At 33.2% G+C, this 22,454-nt stretch overlaps 1 protein-coding gene and 2 pseudogenes across 2 annotated transcripts; all 3 read right to left on the bottom strand.

The window, feature by feature from the left end:
• Nucleotides 1–342: 342 nt before the first annotated feature.
• Nucleotides 343–10,395, bottom strand: LOC116127853 (REF/SRPP-like protein At3g05500). Of its 2 annotated transcripts, none has more exons than XM_031413513.1 (3): nucleotides 10,341–10,395; nucleotides 1,329–1,554; nucleotides 343–929 (listed from the first exon to the last, which is right to left on the bottom strand). In XM_031413513.1, the coding sequence occupies exons 1-3, from the start codon at nucleotides 10,373–10,375 to the stop codon at nucleotides 438–440; spliced, it is 753 nt and encodes a 250-aa protein (XP_031269373.1). In that variant the 5' UTR covers nucleotides 10,376–10,395; the 3' UTR covers nucleotides 343–437. The 2 variants fall into 2 exon arrangements, with proteins under 2 accessions (XP_031269373.1, XP_031269372.1); XM_031413512.1 differs by lacking the exon at nucleotides 10,341–10,395 and adding an exon at nucleotides 2,554–2,695 and having other exon boundaries at nucleotides 1,329–1,553.
• Nucleotides 8,422–10,148, bottom strand: LOC116127841 (annotated as a pseudogene).
• Nucleotides 10,396–14,197: 3,802 nt separating the features above from the next.
• On the bottom strand, nucleotides 14,198–16,386 carry LOC116127837 (annotated as a pseudogene).
• Nucleotides 16,387–22,454: the final 6,068 nt, after the last annotated feature.

Here is a 22,454-nt window from a genome sequence, read left to right as displayed (position 1 = left end):
AGTAGAGCTCCTTGGCTGTTGGCTCGTACATACGTTTAATTACGTAGATTCTTTTAAAGATTTTCTTTTTCGTGTAAATATCCACAGCAATAGTGCAGTATGGTTTGACGGTATGTTTTCACCTTATTCAGATGGTAAAGGAATAATCCTAATTCCTTTGCCTCCCAATTTACAGTGGTATTGCATAATATAGAACCACATGTAAAAACCCCAACTTGTGCTAATGAGATTCCAAGGGGCAAAATAATGTAAGAATCTTGGATCCCTGATGACAAAACAAATTTATAAAAGAAGCAAATCCATTATGTATAGAATTCATAAGAACAAAAACCTTATATTTCATCAAAATCTATTACTTTGATAAATATAAAAACATTTTTGATGGGAGACACACACACACAAAATAAGAACAACCCATCAACACTTAAAAAAGATGGTCACTGCACAGAAACATCCGTTTCATGTCCAGCAGAAACCAGAGGCTGTGATCCAGCTACCTCATTGCTAAACACCTTAGCAATCCTCTTGGTAGGAACCAACGGCAAATAAGTAGACACTCTGTATCCCTTCTCTGCGGTGCTAAGCACCGTTTCGTTGTACTTCTCGGAACAATAGGCAGCAGTGGGCACGAAAACTTGGGCCACTTGAGGGAAGAGTGGGAGCTGGTTGAGTTTGCGCCAAGTTGACACAGCGCATTGCTCGGCTTTTGGCTCGTACTTGGAGTAGAGCTCCTTGGCTGTTGGCTCGTACTTGGTGTAAACAGATTTTGCGATTCCTGAGGCTGTGTCCACCACGCCAGCTCGTTTCACTTCAGAAGCCACCGATCGAGCCACCACTGGAGCCTGTTGAGCTGCAGAGAGAGCCTGAGCAGGAACTTGCTTGAGGACTGGAGGCACATGGGTGTCAATCTTGGTCACCGACTCATCAACCTGCAACCATGTGAATTAAGTTATCAATATCTCCTTCACAGAGGACACTTTCATATCAAAATTAGCCCCAGAAAAGAAGCATCATGTTTGTCAGCAAAATGAAAATTTAAAACTGAGCAAATTTATCATGTGCCGATTTCATAACAATTGCCATTTCATTGATCCTCTATAATTGAACTATTTGATAATAAGAACCTTAGAATTTGATTAAGTTTCACTTCACAAACAATTCTATAGATAAGAAATCATATCCATGGGCATAACTCTTCCAAAATGTTAATCAAACAATGACAAATAAGACGTTAAGACCTCAAACTTAACGCCATACAAACTAAACAAGGCTATCAACAAACGACTGAATATAAAATTAATCAAATCCAATGCAACAAAAAGACTTACCTTGCGATCAACATACTTGAGAAGCTCCATTGGGACGACATGGAACTTGTCATAAACAGGTCCAACCACGTTCTTAACCGTTCCCTCAACAGTCTCCACACCGGGTTTCAATGGCCCGGATTTCTCCTTCGCATACACATAGAGGTTTGTGAAGCACATCAATACATGCAGCGTAGCCACTTGCACGAACTCCAAATATTTCAGCTTCTGCTGCTCCTCAGCGGTCTTCAAAAACATATCAATTACATAAATCCAAAGTCAGCTTCAAAGAAATCATTCAAAAAACTCCAAAGAACCAACAAACCAAAAAGGCTAACTAATGGTTCAAATTCTCTGTTTTGTTTTGGGGAGAACGTTATACAAGCCAATAAACAAATATAATCACTAAAAGCTACAAAAATTCCTATATAGGAGTTCTATTTTTGGATTTCTCAAGAAACTATCAACTAATTGCGTGTTTATACAAGTAAAATTTCTAATAATCTGTTTGATTCCAGTGAAAATTTATACAACAAAATAAACAAAGTACAACACAAAACAGAAGATTATATTAGGCAAAACAAAGCTTATATTTTTCTGTTTGGCTTGTATGAAAATTCAATACAGGAAGTAAACTTTTTGTTTTTTCGTTTCACAAAAAATTTATGAACTTTTCTCGAGAAGGGCAAAGCAAAGCTTATAATTTTCTGTTTGGTTTCCGGGAAAATTTTCTATAAGCAACGAAAACAAACCACGAAATTAAAGATCATTCCACGAAGAAATTTATGAGCTTCTCAGGTAAAAAGCAAATCAAGAGTTTATCTTTCTGTTTGGTTATGAGAAAACTTCATACAAAAAATCAAAACAAACAGATACTCAAGAATGAAAAAATAACTAGTTTTGACATAGAAATTAACGAACTTCGTGTTGTCAACAAAACCAAAACTCAAAACTTTCTGTTTGGTTTCCGGGAAAACTTCGTACCATCAAACAAAACAAACAAGAAATCAATTTCAGAAAGCGGCCATAGAACTCGAAACATGATAGAAAAAACACATGATTATTTCTCTATACTTTCACATCATAATTTACGAACTTTGTGGAATCAACCAAACCAAAACTCATAACTTTCTGTTTGGTTCCTAAGAAAACTTTAAAATAAATCAAACAAAACAAACAAGAACCCAATTTTAGACACCGATCGCAGAACTTGAAACACGAAACCGAAAAACCCCTGATCACTCACCATGGCTGGTTGCGCATCAATGTTGTCTTGTGCCATTTCAGAAACGACGTCGTAAAATAATAGATGCTGATGGGTTTCTGGATATTAATGAAGCGTTGTATTTATAGGAGAAAAATTCTGATGGGTTTCTGGATATTATCGAAACTTTGTATTTATAGGAGAAAAATTCTGAAACGAAATCGGGTGTAAACGTACGGTGGCAAGCGGTTTTGACACGTGGCGGCGCGTTATCGGTGGGGTTTGCGCGACATCAACGCTGAATGCTGATTCGTTGACGACTTAGACGTTAAGTATACTTGTATGTGAAGTATTACAATAATTCAATAATAATAATTGAAGAAATTGGGATAAGTTTTGTAGAAATAAAATAAAATTAATCAGAAGAAAATCCCCCTGTTTTTTCTGATTTTTCAGCCCGTAATACATCTCGATTATGAAAGAATCAAGTTTTTTGGAGCGTTTTATTCACCGTCTAAAGTTAGGTAAATAGCAAGCTGAAACATCTCGAAAATTTATAATCAAAATAAGTAAAAAAGTTATATAACCCTTATTCTCCCGTTTTTTCGATTTTTTGGCCCGTCGTGGCTCTTAGTTACGGGTGAATTATGGAGTTATTTTTAGCCTTTTATTTTTTTTTTTTTACCCTCTCGCCTCCCTATTCCAGTTTATATTCCAGCTTTCTCTTCTTGTTTCGGATTCTTATTTCTATTTTAGTTCCTATAATTATTTGCATTCCCATTATCATTCCGGTTTTCATTCCCGCTCACACTCCATTTTAGTTCTCGTTCCCATTCCTGTTAAATTTTTATATGATGTGATTAAAAATGCATCAAACTCTTTATATAAACCAAGGGGTACAAAAAAATTAAAATAAATTATACTATGATATAATATTAGTGGCATATTAATTTTCCTAATATATTTTGTTAATTATAACATTAATCTTATTTAAACTCTTTGTCATAAAATTATAGCATATGAATGCAGAAGTATCAAGATTAATCTTTGAATATGGGCCCTGCAACTTGATTTCAAGCCCAATTCCGATTAGAATGGGTGGCGTAGGTAAAAATTAGGCTGGTGGCAAATGGCCTATGGCCTTTCTATTGTGAGCCATAAGGCCCACAATATACTCTCATTGACCTTCATCGATGAGTAATGTTTGAAAAAAAATTCGAAACATAAAAATTTACGATAAAAAGAACGTATATGTATTCATCCAATAAACGTATGTCACATTAGTATATGTAACGAACGTAAAGATTTGTTTTGTGATTGAGTTTGTGCACGTAAATATATTATTAATATTTTATGATATATTAAAAGCATTTAATTTTCCTTTTTACCTAAAAAAAAAAAGCATTTATATTCTCTTCATAGCTTTTCTCTTAAGCACCCAAGAAGCATATGATAAAATAATAATTATAAAATGTAATTACTAATCTTAGTTGGAATGGTGGTTGAACAACGTTAATCTTCATTTGTCTTTTGTGATCTTTTAGGTGAAGGGGATTAATATACAAGGAGTAGGTCCATATTAATAAAATAATTTATATTTTGCACAAAATTCCACATCTACCTTTCCACTATTTATTCTTCATTTTACTAATAACCCAACTTAGAAGTGAGGTGTCAAGATCAGTTTACATGCACCTTTGACTAATTCTCAAAAGAAATAATTAATTTTCTTAATAAATTTATTGAAATACCTAAAAATTATTCATAAATATTTTTTTTTCCATTAATAGGCTAATTATCAACAAATGGGTACTATTTTTTTACCTAAAATTTTCTAAATTTCTTATCATGTACTTCCGCAAGGACCCACTTTCTATCATTTCAAGAGGAGAGTAAAAGAGAAATTAATTAAACATTCAAGCTTTTTTTTTTTTTTTTTTTCACAAAAGAAGGAAAAGATTGTGGCATAGAGCAAAGGCAAAGGCAAGATCTTGGAGGGTCCTTTGCATAAATAAACTAATTAAACCTTGATGTTGGTTAAAGAGTGAAGAGGGTCCATGGGGTTTGGCTTTTAATTTGATTTATGTTAAATGTCATGATAGGGTGTAAATGCAATGAAATGGACCCATCATTAGCAACCAATATGCCACCTTTAGATTTTAAAACCAAAAGGATCTGGTAATGTGAGCTTCAATAACTTTTGAAACCCTATTTCTTCATTCATAGCTTTGAATGTTTCAATCAATCATTCACTTTCATGTGAGGGAATTTAATATATGGTGGAAAATCAAATGGATGAAAGCTCCCACTCCCACTCCCACACCAACTTTTGATTTTGATTTGTTACCCTCTATTAAAATTCAATTAGTAATACAATTGTAATACCATTTACGATACAAAAGTTTTCAATTCACTAATTATCAGTTATTATAATTGTAAACTAAAGATGGACGAAAACGACACAATCCAGAAACGACATAAATTTATTGAATTAGGGTTTAACGAAAAAAAACCCACCATTTATTTATTATTGGTTGGTTATATATGCATCCACCGCATAAAATATTGACGTAGTATCTTCCGGTATGTCAAAAATTTGTAAAGAATACATGGTGGATAGGATCAAATACACATCCACAAGCTAATAATGTCTTAACTTCATCAAGAAACCATAAGATTTGGTTCCTTCTCTTCTTGAAGAAAAGCACATTTCCCATGTAGTTGAGTTAGTCAAAAGAAAGGAGAAAAATGAGAATGAGAATATGACAATTGGAACCCCACTTTACATGTATTTCCATGAAGAAATTTGAATGAATTATTCTTTCCCCCTTTTTGCCTCAAAAGGACAAATGATACTCTCAATTATTAATGGGATTTGTTTGCTTTGATCATCAACTTTTAAATAGTATTTTTCATAGTACAAATAAATGAAATAATGTCTTTCATTGATCCACTTTTAGGTACATGACAACTCAAACACTTCACATTTTTTTACTATTGTTTTCACATTCTTGCTTTTTCCCTTTACCAATAAGGATTTTTTCTTTAAGAAAATCTAACCCATTAGACCAAATAATGCATTGGATTCAAAATTGGAGAACCCACAAACAAGAATTAGGTTAAATTTTTTAATGAAATAATAATAAAATACCAAAGAAAAAAAAAAACACACGCAAAATGGGATTTATTGATTTATGTATAACTAATTTACAAAATAAACCATGAATATTCATAAATGTTAGAGCCAAACCATGGATCTCTCTTCCTACAACAATAAACAAAAATTAAAGAAAAAATCATGGGGAAAAAAAAAAGAAAAAGAAAAATCAGAATTAATATCTTTTACATCAGACATCCAAATATAATCATAATATTACACAATGATACCAATATTTTTTTTTTCCAATAACATAAAGGCCCTTCCACCTTCCAAGTATAACAATCACAACCCCATTTCATAAAAACCCCCCAAAAAAAAAAAAATTTTAAAAAAACAAGAAACTCAACTCCTGCACCGTGAAATGGAGCTGCAGCCACGGCTGTAAGGGTTAGCCTGGCCGCCATTTTGGCAGTTGTAGTAGGAGGCGCCGCGCCGTGAGCAGGGCACAGTGTTCCTCTGCAGCGCACCGTAGCTGATGTAGTTGCTGGTGGCTAAAATGCGCCTGTTGATCTCTGAGTCCATTTCGAACTCGCCCTCTTCGCCCACCAACGATGATCCGGCGGTGGGTAGCCACCCCAGATTGAGCTGGTGATCCCCGCTGGCATCGACGGTGGACAATGGGTTCATCATGAAGATCATAATCATAGAAGAAACCGCAAGAAGAAGTGTACGTGAAGTGAGCAAGTTCGCCATTTTCTTCAACCTCCCTCTTCTTCTTCTTCTGGTTGCTCTGTATTGTGATTTATTCTTTTCTTTCTCTTTCGATTTGATTTTGTGTAGAGAGTTGGTTTAATTTGAAGACAGAGCAGTATGGCCTAGCGGGGACTTATAAATGGGCTTCCAGAGCAATTTGACCTTAGTCTTGAGTTTTATTACAAGAATGCCATTTTTGGAGGGCTTGAAAATTGAAATATCGAGTTTGTGGAGGACCACTCATCTTACTAGAAAGATTGAAAATTTCGGATTTTTTTAAGTTTTTATTGACTTGTGATTAATAAAGAAAATTAGAAGTCATTGTCTAATTTTCTTTCTATATTGTATCAATATAATTATTTATTTTTCGAGTTTGATCTTAGATCACCTTGATTTTCCTCCAAAATTGTATTGTAAGAAAACCAATGTCGCAAAGGGATAGGAGCTTTACCAAAACTAACGAGTAAAAAACCTAAAACTGAAAGCGATTTTAGAAACCAATTACACTTGGGTAAAAAATCTCAATATCGTATTCGTTTAGAAGAAAAACAAAAATTACCTTTTTATTATGATCTTACAGTATGACAATTATTGTAAGAAAAGCTAAAGAGTCAACCGATCTGGTTTTATTACAATTACTTAAAATACGATTGGATAACACGCTTCTTCAATTGGGTATGACTTCAACTACTCCTCAAACCCGCAAATTAGTTAACTTTAGTTAATAGCCAATATAATTGATATACCAAGTTATTGTTGCAAACCTCAAGATATCAAAATTAATTCCAAATTATCTTGATTCACCCTACCAGGAGGAATTTAGGAATCAAGAGTACAAATCTATCCCCTTTTACTTTACCCAAAATGAGGAGGTCAATTCAATTCATTACTTTTTATGATTATAAAAAAGATGACACGACATTAATAGAACATTGAAAACATTAATTCCATGTGTGTTCATATTCATTCTAGAAGTATTGTCATGGATTTCTGTCATGCAACAACAGCAAACCCAAAAAGAAACTTCCCTCTACTCACCTAAAGCAGAAAGAAGCTCATATTGTCACTAGGGTTGTTAGCTGCAAATTTTTGCTTTCGACTTTTGAAGAAAGAATGTGTTTATCGTAAAAATTGTGAGAGGGCAAGGACAAGACCCACCACAAATAGTGGCAACCAGGTAAATAAGGTGAAAATGAAGGGTAGAATTGTAAGTGTAGTTTTGGTACATTAGTTGACTAGTTATGTATCACTAACTCTTTCTCTGACATAGTTGGTATAAGAAAATGAGAAAACAATAAGAAAAATAAAATAAAGTTTAAAATGAGAAAGAAAGACGGCATCTAGGGTTAGCGCAGCACCTATTCCCAAGTCCGTCCAAAGAATCTCTTAACCGAAACACGTTTTCTCTTTCCCATCTGGCCTAATTCATTTTAACTCCGTTTACGTCACGGTTAATTAACGGCGCCGTTTGTCTGTCAACATTCCAGTGAGCATAACCCCCTCCACTTGTAATTTGTCTTCACATGACAGTATAGCATATGTAAGCTTAATTAAGAAACAGTAGGTAATCTTGAAATTCACTCAAAAGTTATATTTTTCTTGAGAAGACTAATACCGTAATCCACCGTCACAATCCTTTATTTAAATCATAAATGTTAAAATAAAAAATTGAACTTGAAATCGTACGTCTATCTATACTATCTCTAATTCGACCTAATCATCTAAACTACCTATGAATGAATTGAAAAACAATCTAATGGTTGGAGTAGAATAATGTTTTATATATAAATTACTTTGATATTTATCCATGATATTAAATAAAATATTATTATATACAAATTTATTTGAAATTGTTGGATTATATCAATAATTAGATAAATAAGAAAATGAATACATATATTCCATTTAAAAAAAAAAAGATAAAATTGCAAACCATAGACAGATTTTATTCGTCTCTTATTGTTATCACTATTTATTAAACGGAAGGATTTGAAAGGGAGTGACGGAGTTAGGAAGAAGAAGATGAAATAGGCGTCGACGTAACATGCACTTAGCCGTTATAAACGTGGGGCCCAACACAGATCTTCGTTGTACTTCTCGGAACAATAGGCAGCAGTGGGCACGAAAACTTGGGCCACTTGAGGGAAGAGTGGGAGCTGGTTGAGTTTGCGCCAAGTTGACACAGCGCATTGCTCGGCTTTGGCTCGTACTTGGAGTAGAGCTCTTGGGTGTTGGCTCGTACTTGGTGTAAACAGATTTTGCGATTCCTGAGGCTGTGTCCACCACGCCAGCTCGTTTCACTTCAGAAGCACGATGAGCCACCACTGGAGGTGTGAGCTGCAGAGAGAGCCTGGAGGAACTTGCTTGAGGATGGAGGCACATGGGTGTCAATCTTGGTCACCGACTCACAACGCAACCATGTGAATTAAGTTATCAATATCTTTCACAGAGGACACTTTCATTCAAAATTAGCCCCAGAAAAGAAGCATCATGTTGTCAGCAAAATGAAATTAAAACTTGAGCAAATTTATCATGTGCCGATTTCATAACAATTGCATTTCATTTATCCTCTATAATCGAACTATTTGAGATTAGAACCTGCAATTTGATTAGTTTCACTTCACAACAATTCTATAGATAAGAAATCATACCATGGGCAAAACTCCAAAATGTTAATCAAACAATGACAAATAAGACGTTAAGACCTCAAACTTACGCCATACAAACTAAACAAGGTATACACAAACGACTGATATAATAAATTAATCAAATCCAATGCAACAAAAAGACTTACCTTGCGACAACATACTTGAGAAGCTCCATTGGGACGACATGGAACTTGTCATAAACAGGTCAACCACGTTTAACCGTTCCCTCAACAGTCTCCCACACGGGTTTCAATGGCCCGGATTTCTCCTTGCATACACATAGAGGTTTGTGAAGCACTAATACATGCAGCGTAGCCACTTGCACGAACTCCAAATATTTCAGCTTCTGCTGCTCCCTCAGCGGTCTTCAAAAACATATCATAATAAAATCCAAAGTCAGCTTCAAAGAAATCATTCAAAAAACTCCAAGAACCAACAAACCAAAAAGGCAACTAATGGTTCAAATTCTCTGTTTTGTTTGGGGAGAACGTTATACAAGCCAATCAAAATATATCACTAAAAGCTACAAAAATTCCTATATAGGAGTTCTATTTTGGATTAAGAAACTATCAATAATTGCGTGTTTATACAAGTAAAATTTAAATCTGTTTGATTCCTGTGAAATTTATACAAAAATAAACAAAGTACAACACAAACAGAAGATTATATTAGGCAAAACAAAGCTTATATTTTTCTGTTTGGCTTGTAGGAAAATTCAATACAGGAAGTAAACTTTTTGTTTTGGTTTCACAAAAAATTATGAACTTTTCTCGAGAAAGGAAAGCAAAAATTATAATTTTCCGTTTGGTTTCTGGGAAAATTTTCTATAAGCACAAACAAAGAAAACAAACCACGAAATTAAAGATATCATTCCACGAAAAAATTTATGAGCTTTTCAGGTAAAAAGCAAATCAAGAGTTTATCTTTCTGTTTGGTTAGAGAAAACTTCATACAAAAATCAAACAAACAGATTACTCAAGAATGAAAAAAATAACAGTTTTGACATAGAAATTAACGAACTTTGTGTTGTCAACAAAACCAAAACTCAAAACTTTCTGTTTGGTTTCCGGGAAAACTTCGTACCATCAAACAAACAAAAAAGAACCAATTTCAGAAAGCCATAGAACTCGAAACATGATAGAAAAAACACATGATTATTTCTCTATACTTTCACATAAAAATTTGTGGAATCAACCAAACCAAAAATCATACTTTCTGTTTGGTTCCTAAGAAAACTTTAAAATAAATCAAACAAAACAAACAAGAACCCAATTTTAGACACCGATCACAGAACTTGAAAGACGAAACCAAAAACCCTGATCACTCACATGGCTGGTTGCGCATCAATTTTGTCTTGTGCCATTCAGAAACGACGTCGTAAAAATAAAGTACTCTCGAGAAATATAGATGCTGATGGGTTTCTGTATTAACGAACTTGTAATATTTATAGGAGAAAAATTGATGGGTTTCTGGTATATACGAAACTTTGTATTTATAGGAGAAAAATTCGAAACGAAATCGGGTGTGAACGTATGGTGGCGAGCGGTTTGAAACGTGGCGGCGCGTTATCAGTGGGTTTGCGCAACATCAACGCTGATTCGGTTGACGACTTAGACGTTAAGTAAACTTATATGTGAAGTAGTACAAATTCAAAATTCAATAAATAATGAGAAATTGGGATTTGGGTAAGTTTGTAGAAATAAAATAAAAATTAATCAGAAGAAAATTCCCCTGTTTTTTATTTTTAGCCGTAATACATCTCGATTATGAAAGAATCATCGATTTTTTTTGAAGCGTTTATTCACCGTTAATCCACTAAGTTAGGTAAATAACATATTCGAACATCTCGAAAATTTGTAACCAAAGTAAGTAGAAAAAGCTACATAGCCCCTATTCCCATTTTTTCAATTTTTGGCCCGTCGTGGCTGTTATGGGTGAATTATGAAGTTTTTTTTACCCTTTTTTTTTAACCTCTCACCTCCCTATTCCAGCTTTCTCTTCTGTTTTGCCTAATATATTTGTTAATTAAACTTAATCTTATTTAAACTCTTTGTCATATAATATAGCATATGAATGCAGAAGTATCAAGATAATCTTTGAATATGGGCCCTGCAACTTGATTTCAAGCCCAATTCCGATTAGAATGTGGCGTAGGTAAAAACTAGGCTGGTGGGGAAATGGCTATGGCCTTTCTATTGTGAGCCATAAGGCCCACAACATACTCTCATTGTCCTCATCGATGAGTAATGTTTGAAAAAAAATTTGAAACATAAAAATTACGATAGAACGAATGTATTGTATTATCCAATAAATATATATACATTAGATATGTAACACAAGTAAAGATTTGTTTTTGATTGAGTTTGTGCGTAAATAATATTAATAATTTTATGAAATAGATTAATATATATTCCTTTTTACCTAAAAAAAAAAAAGCATTATATTCTCTTCATAGTTTTCTTTAAGCACCCAAGAAGCATATGATAAAATAATAATTATAAAATTAATTATAATCTTAGTTGGAATGGTGGTTGAACAACTTAATCTTCATTGTCTTTGTGATCTTTTAGGTGAAGGGGATTAATATACAAGGAGTAGGTCCATATAATAAAATAAATTATATTTTGCACAAAAATTCCACATCTACCTTTCCACTTTTTCTTCATTTTACTAATAACCCAACTTAGAGTGACGGTGTCAAGATCAGTTACATGCACCTTGACAACTCAAAAGAAAAATAATAATTTCTAATAAATTTATTGAAATACCTAAAAATTATTATAAATATTTTTTTCATTAATAGGCTAATTATCAAAAATGGGACTATTTTTACCTAAATTTTCTAAATTTTCATGTACTTCGCAAGGACCCACTTTCTACATTCAAGAGGAGAGTAAAAGAGAAATTAATTAAACATTCAAGCTTTTTTTTTTTTTTTTTTTTTTTTTTTTCACAAAAGAAGGAAAAGATTGTGGATAGAGCAAAGGCAAAGGCAAGATCTTGGAGGGTCCTTGCATAAATAAAATATAAACCTTGATGTTGGTTAAAGAGTGAGAGGGTCCATGGGGTTGGCTTTTAATTTGATTTATGTTAAATGTCATGATAGGGTGTAAATGCAATGAAATGGACCCATCATTAGCAACCAATATGCCACCTAAGATTTAAAACAAAAGGATTTGGTAATGTGAGCTTCAAACTTTTGAAACCCTATTTCTTCATTCATAGCTTTGAATGTTTCAATCAATCATTCACTTTCATGTGAGGGAATTTAATATATGGTGGAAAATCAAATGGATGAAGCCCCCTCCCACTCCCACACCAACTTTTGATTGATTTGTTACCCTCTATTAAAATTCAATTAGTAATACAATTATAATACCATTTATGATACAAAAGTTTTCAATTCACTAACTATCATCATTATAATTGTAAAGATAGATGAAAACGAGAAAATCCAGAAACGACATAAATTTATCGAATAGGGTTAACGAAAAAAAACCCACCATGTTTATTATTGGTTGGTTATATATGTATCGACCGCATAAAAGATTGACGTAGTACCTTCTGGTATTTCAAAAATTTGTAAAGTATACATGGTGGGTAGATCAAATACACATCCACAAGCTAATAATGTCTTAACTTCATCAGAAACCATAGATTTGGTTCCTTCTCTTCTTGAAGAAAAGCACATTCCCATGTAGGAGTTAGTCAAAAGAAAGGAGAAAAATGAGAATGAGAATATGACAATTGGAACCCCACTTTACAGCATTTCCATGAAGAAATTTGATGAATTATTCTTTCCCCCTTTTGTGCTCAAAAGGATAAATGATACTCTCAATTTTAATGGGATTTGTTTGCTTTGATCATCACTTTTAATAGTATTTTTAACAATAAATGAAATAAGTCTTTCATTGATCACTTTAGGTACATGACAACTCAAACACTTCACATTTTTTTTACTATTGTTTTCACATCTTGCTTTTTCCTTTACCAATAAGGATTTTTTCTTAAGAAAATTAACCCATAACCAAAATGCATTGGATTCAAAATTGAGACCACAACAGATTAGTAATTTAATGAAATATAATAAAATACCAAAAAAAAAAAAAACACACGCAAAATGGGATTTATTGATTTATGTATAACTAATTTAAAAAATAACCATGAATATTATAAATGTTTGAGCCAAACCATGGATCTCTCTTCCTACAACAAAAACAAAAATTAAAGAAAAAATCAGGGGAAAAAAAAGAAAAAGAAAAATCAGAATTAATATCTTTTACATCAGACATCCAAATATAATCAAATATTACACAATGATACCAATATTTTTTTTTCCAATAACATAAAGGCCCTTCCATCTTCCAAGTAAACAATGCTTTTGGCTCGTACTTGGAGTAGAGCTCCTTGGCTTTTGGCTCGTACCTCTGTTTTAAAAACCGGACCGGCCGGTCGGACCGGTTGGACCGTGAACCGGTAGCTTCTCCGGTCCGGTTTAGGTCTTAGGGGGGTTTTTGAAATATTTTAAAATTATGAGGGTTACTTTGTAATTTTATAGGAGTATTTTGAATATATATCAAAAGTTTAAGGATTAATTGGTAATTTTATTGGTGTATTTTTGGAATAAATAAAAATTTTAGGGACTAATTTGAACTTTTTTAGGAGAATTTTTGTAATATATTAAGATTTAAGGGGTTAATATATAATTTTTTTAAAAATAAAATATTGCTGACGTCACCGGTCCAATCGACCGGTCCAACCGGTTGAACCGATTGAACCGTGACCCGGACAGCAAAACGGTTTACCCTCCGGTCCGGGTTTTAAAACAATGGCTCGTACTTGGAGTAGAGCTCCTTGGCTGTTGGCTCGTACATACGTTTAATTACGTAGATTCTTTTAAAGATTTTCTTTTTCGTGTAAATATCCACAGCAATAGTGCAGTATGGTTTGACGGTATGTTTTCACCTTATTCAGATGGTAAAGGAATAATCCTAATTCCTTTGCCTCCCAATTTACAGTGGTATTGCATAATATAGAACCACATGTAAAAACCCCAACTTGTGCTAATGAGATTCCAAGGGGCAAAATAATGTAAGAATCTTGGATCCCTGATGACAAAACAAATTTATAAAAGAAGCAAATCCATTATGTATAGAATTCATAAGAACAAAAACCTTATATTTCATCAAAATCTATTACTTTGATAAATATAAAAACATTTTTGATGGGAGACACACACACACAAAATAAGAACAACCCATCAACACTTAAAAAAGATGGTCACTGCACAGAAACATCCGTTTCATGTCCAGCAGAAACCAGAGGCTGTGATCCAGCTACCTCATTGCTAAACACCTTAGCAATCCTCTTGGTAGGAACCAACGGCAAATAAGTAGACACTCTGTATCCCTTCTCTGCGGTGCTAAGCCCGTTTCGTTGTACTTCTCGAACAATAGGCAGCAGTGGGCACGAAAACTTGGGCCACTTGAGAAGAGTGGGAGCTGGTTGAGTTTGCGCCAAGTGACACAGCGCATTGCTCGGCTTTGGCTCGTACTTGGAGTAGAGCTCCTTGGCTGTTGGCTCTACTTGGTGTAAACAGATTTTGCATTCCTGAGGCTGTGTCCACCACGCCAGCTCGTTTCACTTCAGAAGCCACGATCGAGCCACCACGGGAGCCTGTTAGCTGCAGAGAGAGCCTGAGCGGAACTTGCTTGAGGCTGGAGCCACATGGGTGTCAATCTTGGTCACCGACTCATCAACCTGCAACCATGTGAATTAAGTTATCAATATCTCCTTCAAGAGACACTTTCATTCAAAATAGCCCCAGAAGAAGCATCATGTTTGTCAGCAAAATGAAAATTTAAAACTGACCAAATTTATCATGTGCCGATTTCATAACATTGCCATTTCATTATCCTCTTAATGAACTATTTGATAATAGAACCTTGTTTGATTAGTTTCACTTCACAAACAATTCTATAGATAAGAAATCATATCCTGGGCAAAACTCTTCCAAATGTTAATCAACATGACAAAAAGACGTTAAGACCTCAAACTTAACGCCATACAAACTAAACAAGGCTACAACAAAGACTGAATATAAATTAATCAAACCCCAATGCAACAAAAAGACTTACCTTGCGATCAACATACTTGAAAGCTCCTTGGGACGACATGGAACTTGTCATAAACAGGTCCAACCACGTCTTAACCGCCCTCAACAGTCTCCACACCGGTTTCAATGGCCCGGATTTCTCCTTCGCATACACATGAGGTTTGTAAGCACTCATACATGCAGCGTAGCCACTTGCACAACTCCAAATATTTCAGCTTCTGCTGCTCCTCAGCGGTCTTCAAAAACATATCAATTACATAAATCCAAAGTCAGCTTCAAAGATCATTAAAAACTCCAAAGAACCAACAAACCAAAAAGGCAACTAATGGTTCAAATCTCTTGTTTTGTTTTGGGGAGAACTTATACAAGCCAACAAATATATATCACTAAAAGCTACAAAAATTCCTATATAGGATTTCTATTTTTGGATTTCTCAAGAAACTATCACTAATTGGTGTTTTATACAAGTAAAATTTCTAATAATCTGTTTGATTCCTGTGAAAATTTATACAAAAAATAAACAAGTACAACACAAAACAGAAGATTATATTAGGCAAAACAAAGCTTATATTTTTCTGTTTGGCTTGTAGGAAAATCATCAGGAAGTAACTTTTTGTTTTTTGTTTCCCAAAAAATTAGAACTTTTCTCGAGAAGGGCAAAGCAAAGCTTAAATTTTCTTTGGTTTCGGGAAAATTTTCTATAAGCCAACAAAAAAGAAACAAACCACGAAATTAAAGATCATTCCACACGAAAAATTTATGAGCTTTTCAGGTAAAAAGCAAATCAAGAGTTTATCTTTCTGTTTGGTTTGAGAAAACTTCATACAAAAAATCAAACAAACAGATCTCAGAAATGAAAAAAAATACTAGTTTTGACATAGAAATTAACGAACTTCGTGTTGTCAACACAAACCAAAACTCAAAACTTTCTGTTGGTTTCCGGGAAAACTTCGTACCATCAACAAACACAAGAAAACCATTTCAGAAAGGGCCATAGAACTCGAAACATGATAGAAAAAACACATGATTATTTCTCTATACTTTCACACATAAACAATTTGTGGAATCAACCAAACCAAAACTCATAACTTTCTGTGGGTTCCTAAGAAAACTTTAAAATAAATCAAACAAAACACAAGAACCCAATTTTAGACACCGATCGCAGAACTTGAAACACGAAACCAAAAACCCCTGATCACTCACCATGGCTGGTTGCGCATCAATGTTGTCTTGTGCCATTTCAGAAACGACGTCGAAAATAATAACTTTCGAAAAATTATAGATGCTGATGGGTTTCTGGATATTAACAAACTTGTACTATTTATAGGAGAAAATTCTGATGGGTTTCTGGATATTACGAAACTTTGTATTATAGGAGAAAAATTCTGAAACGAAATCGGGTGTAACGTAGGTGGCAGCGGTTTGACACGTGGCGGCGCGTTATCGTGGTTTGCGCGACATCAACGCTGAATGTCGTTGACGACTTAGACGTTAAGTATACTTGTATGTGAAGTATACTAATTCATAATTCAATAATAATAATGAAGAATTGGGATTTGGGATAAGTTTTGTAGAATAAAAATAAAATTAACAAAAGAAAATTCCCCTGTTTTTCTTATTTTTTAGCCCGTAATACTCTCGATTATGAAAATCATCGAGTTTTTTTTGGAGCGTTTTATTCACCGTTTCATTCCACTAAGTTAGGTAATACATATTCGAACATCTCGAAAATTTTAACCAAAGTAATAAAAAATACCCCCTATTCCCCATTTTTTCAATTTTTTGGCCCGTCGTGGCTCTTAGTTATGGGTGAATATGAAGTTTTTTTACCCTTTTTTTTTTAACCTCTCACCTCCCTATTCCAGCTTTCCTTCTTGTTTTGCGCTATATATTTTGTTATATAACATTAATCTTATTTAAACTCTTTGTCATATAATTATAGCATATGAATGCAGAAGTATCAAGATTAATCTTGAATATGGGCCCTGCAACTTGATTTCAAGCCCTTTCCGATTAGAATGGGTGGCGTAGGTAAATCTAGGGGTGAATGGCTATGGCCTTTCTATTGTGAGCCATAAGGCCCACAATTACTCTCATTGTCCTTCATCGATGAGTAATGTTTGAAAAAAAAATTTGAAACATAAAATTACGATAGACGAATGTATATGTATTCATCCAATAAATATATATCCATTAGCATATGTAACAAACGTAAGATTTGTTTTTGATTGAGTTTGTGCACGTAAATATATTATTAATATTTTATGAAATATATTATATATATATTCCTTTTTTACCTAAAAAAAAAAAAGCATTTATATTCTCTTCATACTTTTCTCTTAAGCACCCAAGAAGCATATGATAAAATAATAATTATAAAATTAATTATAATCTTAGTTGGAATGGGTTGTTGACAACTTAATCTCATTTGTCTTTTGTGATCTTTTAGGTGAGGGGGATTAATATACAGAGTAGGTCCTATTAATAAAAAATTTATTTTTGCACAAAATTCCACATCTACCTTTCCACTTTTTTCTTCATTTTACTAATAACCCACTTAGAAGTGAGTGTCAGATCATTTTACTGCACCTTGACAATTCTCAAAGAAAATTAATTTTTATAAATTTATTGAAATACCTAAAATTATTCATAATATTTTTTTTTCCATTAATAGGTAATTATCAAAAATGGGTACTATTTACTAAATTTTCTAATTCTATCATTACTACGAAGGACCCACTTTCTATCATTTCAAGAGGAGAGTAAAGAGAAATTAATTAAACATTCAAGCTTTTTTTTTTTTTTTTTTTTTTTCACAAAAGGAAAAGATTGTGGCATAGAGCAAAGGCAAAGGCAATCTTGGAGGGTCCTTTCATAAATAAACTAATTAAACCTTGATGTTGGTTAAAGAGGAGGGTCCATGGGGTTTGGCTTTTAATTTGATTTATGTTAATGTATGATAGGTAAATGAAATGAAATGACCCATCATTAGCACCAATATGCCACCTTAGATTTTAAAACAAAAGGATTTGGTAATGTGAGCTTCAATACTTTTGAAACCCTATTTCTCATTCATAGCTTTGAATGTTTCAATCAACATTCACTTTCATGTGAGGGAATTTAATATATGGTGGAAAATCAATGGATGAGCTCCCATCCCACTCCCACACCAACTTTTGATTTTGATTTGTTACCCTCTATTAAAATTCAATTAGTAATACAATTATAATACCATTTATGATACAAAGTTTTCAATTCACTAATATCAATCATTATAATTGTAAGATAGATGAAAACGAAAAATCCAGAACACACATATTTATGAATAGGGTTTAACGAAAAAAAACCCACCATTTTTATTATTGGTTGGTTATATATGTATCACCGCATAAAAGATTGACGTAGTACCTTCTGGTATTTCAAAAATTTGTAAAGATACATGGTGGATAGGATCAAATACACATCCACAAGCTAATATGTCTTAACTTCATCAAGAAACCATAAGATTTGGTTCCTTCTCTTCTTGAAGAAAAGCACATTTCCCATGTAGTTGAGTTCAAAAGAAAGGAGAAATGAGAATGAGAATAGACAATTGGAACCCCACTTTACATGATTTCCATGAAGAAATTTGAATGAATTATCTTCCCCCCTTTTGCCTCAAAAGGAAAATATACTCTCAATTATTAATGGGATTTGTTTGCTTTGATCATCAACTTTAATAGTATTTTTCATAGTACAAAAATGAAATGTCTTTCATTGATCCACTTTGTACACATGACAACTCAAACACTTCACATTTTTTACTATTTGTTTTCACATTCTTGCTTTTTCCTTTACCAATAAGGATTTTTTCTTTAAAAAATTAACCCATTAACCAAATAATGCATTGGATCAAATTGGAAACCAAAAAAATTGGTAATTTTTAATGAAATAATAATAAAATACCAAAGAAAAAAAAAAACACACGCAAATGGGATTTATTGATTTATGTATATAATTTACAAATAAACCATGAATATTATAAATGTTAGAGCCAAACCATGGACTCTCTTCCTACAACAATAAACAAAAATTAAAGAAAAAATCAGGGGAAAAAAAAAAGAAAAAGAAAAATCAATTAATATCTTTTACAAATCAACATCCAAATATAATCAATATACACAATGATACCAATATTTTTTTTTTCCAATAACATAAAGGCCCTTCACCTTCCAAGTATAACAATCACAACCCCATTTCATAAAAACCCCCAAAAAAAAAAAAATTAAAAAAACAAAAACTCAACTCCTGCACCGTGAAATGGAGCTGCAGCACGGCTGTAGGGTTAGCCTGGCCGCCATTTTGGCAGTTGTATTAGGAGGCGCGCGCCCGTGAGCAGGGCACAGTGTTCCTCTGCACGCACCGTAGCTGATGTAGTTGCTGGTGGCTAAAATGCGCCGTTTGATCTCTGAGTCATTTCGAACTCGCCCTCTTCGCCCACCAACGATGATCCGGCGGTGGGTAGCCACCCCAGATTGAGCTGGTGATCCCTGGCACGACGGTGGACATGGGTTCATCATGAAGATCATAATCATAGAAGAACCCCAAGAAGAAGTGTACTGAAGTGAGCAAGTTCGCCATTTTCTTCAACCTCCCTCTTCTTCTTCTTCTGGTTGCTCTGTATTGTGATTTATCTTCTTCTCTTTCGTTTGATTTTGTGTAGAGAGTTGGTTTAATTTGAGACAGAGCAGTATGGCCTAGCGGGGACTTATAAATGGGCTTCCAGAGCATTTGACCTTAGTCTTGAGTTTTATTCAAGAATGCCATTTTTGGAGGCTTTAAAATTGAAATACGAGTTTGTGGAGGACCACTCATTTACTAGAAGTTGAAAATTTCGATTTTTTTAAGTTTTTATTGACTTGTAGTTAATAAAGAAAATTAAAGTCATTGTCTAATTTCTTTCTATATTTATCAATATAATTATTATTTTTCGAGTTTGATCTTAGATCACCTTGATTTTCCTCCAAAATTGTATTGTAAGAAACCAATGTCGCAAAGGGATAGGAGCTTTACCAAAACTAACGAGTAAAAAACCTAAAACTGAAACGCATTTTAGAAACCAATTACACTTGTAAAAAATCTCAATATCATATCGTTTAGAAGAAAAACAAAAATTACCTTTTTATATGATCTTACAGTATGACATTATTGAATAAAAGCTAAAGAGTCAACGTATCTGTTTTTTATTACATTACTTAAAATACTAGGGGATAACACGCTCTTCTCAATTGGTGTATGACTTCAACATCAACTACTCCTCAAACCCGCAATTGTTACCTTTAGTTATAGCCATATAATTGATATACCAAGTTATGTTGCAACTCCCAGATATCAAATTAATTCCAAATTATCTTGATTCACCCTACCAGGAGGTATATAGAATCAAGAGTACAATCTATCCCTTTTACCTTATAACAACCAAATGAAGTCAATTCAATTCTTACTTTTTATGATTATAAAAAGATGACACGACATTAATAGAACATTGAAAACATTAATTCCATGTGTGTTCATATTCATTCTAGAGTATTGTCATGGATTTCTGTCATGCAACAACAGCAAACCCAAAAGAAACTTCCCTCTATTCACCTAAGAAAGAGGCTCATATTGTCATAGGGTTGTTAGATGCAAATTTTTGCTTTCGACTTTTGAGAAAGAATGTGTTAATCGTAAAAATTGTGGAGGGCAAGACAAGACCCACCACAAAAGTGGCAACCAGTAAATAGATGAAATAAGGGTAGAATTGTAAGTGTAGTTTGGTACATTAGTTGACTAGTTATATGCTATCTCTTTCTCTGACATAGTTTGTATAAGAATAAAATAAATAAAGTTAAAATGAGAAAGAAAGACGGCATCTAGGGTTAGCGCAGCACCTATTCCAAGTCCGTCCAAAATCTCTAACCGAAACACGTTTTCTCTTTCCCATCTGGCCTAATTATTTTAACTCCGTTACGTCACTTAAACGGCGCCGTTTGTCTGTCAACATTCAGTGGCATAACCCCCTCCACTTGCTAATTTGTCTTCACATGACAGTATAGCATATGTAAGCTTAATTAAAACAGTAGTAATCTTGAAATTCACTCAAAATTATATTTTCTTGAGAAGACTATACCGTAATCCCCGTCCAATCCTTTATTTAAATCATATGTTAAAATAAAAAATTGAACTTGAATCGACGTCTATTCTTAACTATCTCTAATTCGACCTAATCATTCTAAACTACTATGAATGAATTGAAAACAATCTAATGGTTGAGTAATAATGTTTATATAAAATATTACTTTATATTTATCCATGATATTAAATAAATATATATACATTTATTTGAAATGGTTGGTTATATCAATAATTAGATAAATAAGAAAATGAATACATATATCCATTTAAAAAAAAAAAGATAAAATTGCAAACCATAGACAGTTTTATCGTCTCTTATTTTTATCACTATTTATTAACGGAAGGATTTGAAAGGGGAGTGACGGAGTTAGGAAGAAAAGATGAAATAGGCGTCGACGTAACTGCACTTAGCCGTTATAAACGTGGGGCCCAACACAGATCACCAGACGGTGTATCGCGCTCCAAAACCAATCCTCTCTCTTATAGCCAGCTGTATCTTAACACTTTTCCATGAATCTTTCTATATAATTTTATTCTCAACGTAACTACCTTTTTTTTAATATATATATTTTTCATAATTTAAAATATCTAAAGACGAATAAGAAGGCAAAATTGTGCCTCCACTCTACACACAAAGTCTTTTGGAACCAATAGTACTCGCAAAATCCTATTTATAAATACCAATTCATAGTGATTTTCCTATTATTATTCCTTGGATTATATATTTATATGGATAGAGTATATGTAATTGATTTTATAATTAATTCACTTATTTAACAATCCTAAAAATTGACACATGAGTTATATCTAATTTTGTATGTTTAACATTATTGCTTAATAAAATGGTGTGATTAAAAGGTATTCGCCTAATCATTTTCGATGATCAAATGATTAGACAAAGCCTCTTAAACGTATTACTTAAAATGTCTGAATTCAATTACTTCGTACTAATAGGATTATTACTGGAAAGTACTCGATCGTTAACTTCAAGGCTATTGGAGGTTAATTGAGATGTGAAACTGGTCTGAAAATCCTTCATTAAAAAACAAAAAAAAAAAAAAAAAAGATAATTGATTTAAGTCTAATATTAGTGATTGCTAATTCAGGTGTGCTAAATCTAAATCATGCTAACCATTACTATTTGAGAATTCTACTAGTTGATTTGACAATT

The sequence above is a fragment of the Pistacia vera genome, unplaced genomic scaffold (genome assembly GCF_008641045.1).
Source record: "Pistacia vera cultivar Batoury unplaced genomic scaffold, PisVer_v2 Contig196, whole genome shotgun sequence".
NCBI classification, from domain to species: domain Eukaryota; kingdom Viridiplantae; phylum Streptophyta; class Magnoliopsida; order Sapindales; family Anacardiaceae; genus Pistacia; species Pistacia vera.
The sequence above is the reverse complement of the archived record's forward strand: the minus strand, read 5'-3'. Positions and strand labels throughout refer to the sequence as shown.

Coding starts and splice junctions, on each gene's coding strand:
- LOC116127853 (XM_031413513.1), bottom strand. CDS start 10,375: ATGGCACAAGACAAAATTGATGCGCAACCAGCCAT. Junction 1,555..10,340: donor ATTGATGCGCAACCAGCCAT/GTGAGTGATCAG, acceptor TATGTTTTTGAA/GACCGCTGAGGAGCAGCAGA. Junction 930..1,328: donor TCAAGTATGTTGATCGCAAG/GTAAGTCTTTTT, acceptor ACATGGTTGCAG/GTTGATGAGTCGGTGACCAA.